We start from the raw sequence: 5,890 nt of genomic DNA, 5'->3' as shown, positions 1-5,890 counted from the left end.
TTAGCTTAGTATTATGATCGCTACAGTTTCATTGCTACTGCTTTCTTCATGATTTATACATGTTCCTCAGACTATGACATTATGCAACTCCTGAATACCAGAGGAACACTTTGTGTGCTACCAAACGTCACAACATAAAAGGGTGATTATAAAGGTTCTCTACAGGTGTCTCCGAAGGTGTTTGTTGGGTTGGCATAGATCGAGATTAGGATTTGCCACTCCGTGTTTTGGAGAGGTATCTCTGGGCCCTCTAGGTAATGCTCATCACTATGAGCCTTGCAACCATTGTGACTAATGAGTTAGTTATGGGATGAAGTATTACGGGATGAGTAAAGAGACTTGCTGGTAACGAGATTGAACTAGGTATGATGATACCGACTATCGAATCTCGGGCAAGTAACATACCGATGACAAAGGGAACAACGTATGTTGTTATACGGTTTGACCGATAAAGATCTTCGTAGAATATGTAGGAGCCAATATGAGCATCCAGGTTCCGCTATTTGTTATTGACCGGAGATGTGTCTCGGTCATGTCTATATAGTTCTCGAACCCGTAGGGTCCGCACGCTTAACGTTCGATGACGATATGTATTATGAGTTATGTGTTTTTGATCACCGAAGTTTGTTCGGAGTCCCGGATGAGATCACAGATGTGGCGAGGAGTCTCGAAAGGGTCGAGACATAAATATTGATATATTGTACGGCTATATTCGTACACCGGAAGTGTTCCGAAAAGTTTCAGGTAAAACCGGAGTGCCGGAGAGGTTACCGGAACCCCCCGGGGAACTAATGGGCCACATTGAGCATTGGTGGAGAGAGAGAGGGGGGCGGCCAGGGCAGGCCGCGCCCACCTTGGGTCCGAATTGGACTATGGAAGGGGGGTGATGCCCCCCTTTCATACTCCCTCTCCCTCTCCTTCCTTCCCCCTCTCTCCCTCTTGGTGGAATCCTACTAGTCCTAGTAGGACTCCCCTCTTGGGGCGCGCCCTAGGGGCCGGCCGGCCTCCCCCTTGCTCCTTTATATACGGGGGCAGGAGGCCCCTTCCACAGTTACACACCTCGATCATACCATCGTAGTGCTTAGGCGAAGCCCTGCATCGATAGCGTCATCATCACCGTCGCCACGCCGTCATGCTGACGGAACTCACCCTCGTCCTCAACTGGATCAAGAGCACGAGGGACGTCATCGAGCTAAACGTTTGCTGAACGCGGATGTGCCGTACGTTCGGTACTTGATCGGTTGGATCACGAAGAAGTTCGACTACATCAATCGCGTTATTGAAATGCTTCCGCTTTCGGTCTATGAGGGTACATGGACACACTCTCACCTCTCGTTGCTATGCATCACCTAGATAGATCTTGCGTGATCGTAGGAATTTTTTTGAAATTGCCGCATTCCCCAACACTTGTGTCCTGATCAGAAAGATGAGACAATGGCGGCTCCCTGAAGATGAAATAAGAATTTCCCCGCCAAGCCCCTGTCCCGGTGGTATGTCAAGCATCGTTGGTGGGTGTGTGGAGGTGTGCCTTCGGCAGCTCTGTTCTTGATGAATTTGTTCGGATCTGGTCGTAGTTTGTCTACGTTTATATTTCTTCAGGTTGAACCCTTGTGATCTACGCTACTCTACATCGGCGGCGGTTGCTGTTCTGTTGCGATGGTTCTATGGGGGCCTTAGCACGACGACTTCCCTACTGTCTACTACTACAAGTTTGCCCTTTGCCCGGTTCGAGAGAGGGAGGGGCGATGACGGCGACGCGCCTTCAGCCAGTTTCAATGCTTGTAGTCGTCGCTAGATGGTCCACGGATCTGGATATATTTTATTATTATTTATGATGTTTGTTGTACTGTTATGATTGAAATGAATAGATCGGAAGTTTTCCCGCAAAATATAAAATAAAACTTTTATGCATTAATATTCCAGACTTTGTAGTAAACATTGATGGTTTGCAACATTTCTAACAACGTGTTTTTTATGGGTTTTTCCTTATAAACTTATCTGCACGTGTTTTTGCGAATGCAACTTAATATATTTTTTTGTTCAGGCTAAAATTAGCAAAATTAAATATGGACAATGATTAGGATTTAGGAGTACACCCATTGCTGGTGGAGAAAACAATTTTGGGCGGATTGAACTTTTTCACAATAGCTACATGTCAATCGCCTGACTTTCGAAGTTGGTGTTGGTCGATTTTCGGTTGAACGAAGAAACAACCTGATGGGGAGGAAGAACTCGCCGGAGAGGAGAAAGAACCTCGCTGGGAAGGCTACCCCACCATCTATCTTAGGGTGGGGGTGGGGGAGGCAGCACGACGATTGGGAGGGGGGGCAGCGGGCGGTGATGAAGGTTTGCCAGAGAAAAAAAGGCGAGGCCCGGGCCTAGAGGTATGGTCGGGGCGGTGGCGGCACGACGGTGGGAGGAGGTTCCGGGGAGGGCAGGACGGCGAGGCTGCGCGGTAGCGTCGGCGGCCGCGGGCGGTGGTGGCCGGCGGTTCGGCCGGTGGTCCGTGAGGCGGTTGGAAGAAGATTCATCGGGAGGTTGAAGACGACCTGCCAGCCGTTAGATTGGAGATCGAGGGTGGAGAGCAGTCGACTAGCCCAAATCGGGAATTCAGTCAACTCGCACCCAGCCTGTCCCAACTTTTTATATGTTCCAAACAGGCAACGCATGTACAACGATGTCCAAATGGGACATTAATTAGTGCTCAACAACTTGCTTAAAAGTACCGTGTGCTTCTCAAATATATTAAACTAAAGGCACCTTGTGTTCTATAAACGAGTTTATTCAGGATTAGTGCCCTCATAAACTAAGCAAAAGCGTGTGATTCTTGGTGTTTGATTGATTTGGTAGTATGAAATGAGCCCGCACATGCGACCCATCCATAACCCACATGTTGAAACCGTTATGGAAACCTTGGTCCCGGAAGCAACTCGCACACGTATGTACGGTCCATGGCGGTGGCGCCACCACACGCTTGCATTTAACGGAGACGAGCCGCGGGCCTTTCCGCCGTCCGCCCAACCGATTTTGCCCGTTGGGAGAAGAGCATGCACCACTTGTACACCCCAATTGCCATGCATGTTCTCTGCACAACACAAAGTCATCAGAAACAAAAGAATACTTGTACAGTTCCTGCTCCGCCCACCAAATTGGTCAAGGACAGGTACGATCGATATAGCTGTAGGCTTGGGTGGCTCGATCCAACACTCAAACCAGATGAGATCTCCCGTATGGAAATAGTGTCGATACATACAGTTTTTCCAGTGGAGTGTCAACACATACAGTTGAGTATGGACCGAGTGCAATACTAGTGATCTCACGTACGAGCCTGACCAGTAGCATCGCAAGAGAATGGTCCATAGTTTCCTTATCCAATTGACCAAAACTAGTGAGATTTTCTTTACTAGAAAAAATCAAAGTGAAGAAACCATCCAATAATGAATGGCACAATAATCCTGCCACCGAACCGGCGTTCGCCGCGTAGTCGCGTACCCACTGTTGGGTGATCAGACAGCAGCCGCCGAGTCCGAGACCCATTCCAATAATGAATACAAAATGAAATAAACCGACAAAATGAAGAATCCTTTAAATGGAAGGAAAAAATCAATCAAATCAGACCCCTGGATGGATCCGGATCCACCTGTCGGAACGTCCTGGCTCCCACGGCATCGCTCTCGTTTCTGTCTCTCAGCGTCTCCACGCGATATATATACCGCCGCAGCTCGCCTCCGTCTTCTCCAACCTCGCAAGCTTCTTCTCCCTTTCCCTTTCGGCCTCGGCTTTCCTTCCGACGCAGGTCATTGCATATTCGGCTCCCTTTCCTCGCCTAAAGGACCCTGCCGCTCGGCGCAGCCCAAACCCACCAGCTGATCGATTGTTTGCTGTGTGAACTGTGGCATCGATCCATGGGTAACCACCAGAAGCTCCTCAACTTTCTCCGGCCGGACCCTGCCGCGGTGGGCGCCTGCTCGCCGAGGTCCTTCTCCTCCTCTTCCCCCTCCGTCTCCGATGATGACGGCTACAGCTGCTCGTCCTACCCCACCACGGATGGCGGGGACGCCTCGCCGTCACGCTACTGCGGCTCCTCGACCCCGCCCACGCCCAAGTCGCCGTGGGCGCACCTCCCGGGCCTCGGCGCCGGGGGCGCCGTTGCCGAACCGGGGGCCACGGGACTCATCGCGTCGCTGGTCAAGGAGGACGGCCACGTCTACTCGCTGGCAGCGACCGGGGACGTTCTTTACACCGGCACCGACTCTCGCAACGTGCGCGTGTGGCGGGACCAGCGCGAGCTCGCCGGGTTCAGGACCGCCAGCGGCCTCGTCAAGGCCATCGTCGTCGCGGACGACGGGCGCATCTTCACCGGCCACCAGGACGGCAAGGTGCGCGTGTGGCGCGCCGACGCGGACAACCCCGCCGTGCACCGCCAGGTGGGGTCGCTTCCGAAGCTCAAGGACTACCTCAAGAGCGCCGTCAACCCCACCAGCTACGTCGAGACACAACGCAAGGGGCGCCAACGCACGGTGTGGCTTCGGCACTCCGACGCCGTGTCCTCCCTCAGCCTCGACGAGGGCGCTGGGCTGCTCTACTCGGCCTCGTGGGACAGGACCTTCAAGGTGTGGCGCGTATCGGACTCCAAGTGCCTCGAGTCCGTCAGCGCGCACGACGACGCAGTGAACACCGTGGCCGCCGCCGGGTTCGACAACGTCGTGTTCACCGGATCGGCCGACGGCACCGTCAAGGTGTGGCGACGGGAGATGGCCGCGAAGGGCGACGCGACGAGGCATGTCCTGGAGAAGGTGCTCAGGAAGGGCGAGGGCGCGGTCACCGCCATCGCCGTTTCACCCGAGGACCGCGTCGTGTACGTGGGCTCATCGGACGGGCTGGTCACCTACTGGTACTGGGTCGACGGCGAGGCGAGATACGGCGGCGTGCTCAAGGGCCACAAGATGGCGGTGATGTGCCTGGCGGTGGCCGGCAACGTCGTCGTGAGCGGCTCGGCCGACCAGACCCTCTGCGTCTGGCGTCGCGACGGGGCAGAGCACGTGAGTCTCGGCGTACTGGCCGGACACACCGGACCCGTGAAGTGCGCAGCCATGGACGAGGAGGCTGCCGCCGGTTCGGGTGGGGATCGCCGGTTCGTGGTGTACAGCGGGAGCCTCGACGGGTCCGTCAAGGTCTGGCGCCTGTCGGACGCACAAGCTGCACCACAGGGTGCGCCGGCGCCGTTAACGGAGCGCACAGCAGCACCGTCGCAGGCCTGGAGTGGCCGGCCGGTCCCGGCGACGTACGCGGAGGCGTGGGCGCCATACCAGCCGATTTCGGAGCCGAAGCGCGTGGCAGCAGCGTGAGGGCGAAGCAACCGTGCTCATACGTGCGCGCATGGAAGGAAACAATGTGGTGGCCACACGTGTACTCGAGCAGATCGTACTAGAGAGTGTACATATACGTAGGACCAGTACGAGTTGTGCGTGTATTTTGAGGTGGGAAATCAGATTGTCAATTGTGTGGTGGTGGCCGAAATCTGGTCCGTGCAGTTGACGGGGAGAAATGGGCGGTGGGTTGACAGTGAGAGGTCACGGGCCACGTCAAATTCGGTTGACCGGAGAGGTGATTTTGTTTGTAACCATTGCGATGGATTTCGTGCAACAAGGTGTGCATTAAATGATTGTTAACTTGTTTGCCTAATTCACATCTAGATGTTTTCTTTTTTTTAGGGTAACTTGTTGCCGCTTTATTTAAGGGCGGTACTAGGCGCCGGTGCGCCGGCCGAAAGTTTCAGCCGGTCGCACCGCAAGCGTCCGATGGGCTGGCTTCCAGCCGTTCACATCGAATCTTCTGTTCATCCCCTTCCTCTACATCGTTCTTATCCCAAACACACAAACCACGCACC

General features: G+C 54.2%; 1 protein-coding gene across 1 annotated transcript; it reads left to right on the top strand.

Annotated features, from left to right (window-relative positions):
- Positions 1-3,755: 3,755 nt before the first annotated feature.
- Positions 3,756-5,608, top strand: LOC119295049 (protein JINGUBANG-like). The gene has a single exon (XM_037573373.1). The coding sequence runs from the start codon at positions 3,906-3,908 to the stop codon at positions 5,346-5,348; it is 1,443 nt and encodes a 480-aa protein (XP_037429270.1). The 5' UTR covers positions 3,756-3,905; the 3' UTR covers positions 5,349-5,608.
- Positions 5,609-5,890: the final 282 nt, after the last annotated feature.

Source organism: Triticum dicoccoides, chromosome 4B, assembly GCF_002162155.2.
Source record: "Triticum dicoccoides isolate Atlit2015 ecotype Zavitan chromosome 4B, WEW_v2.0, whole genome shotgun sequence".
NCBI lineage: Eukaryota > Viridiplantae > Streptophyta > Magnoliopsida > Poales > Poaceae > Triticum > Triticum dicoccoides.
This window is presented reverse-complemented; position numbering and strand designations above follow the sequence as displayed.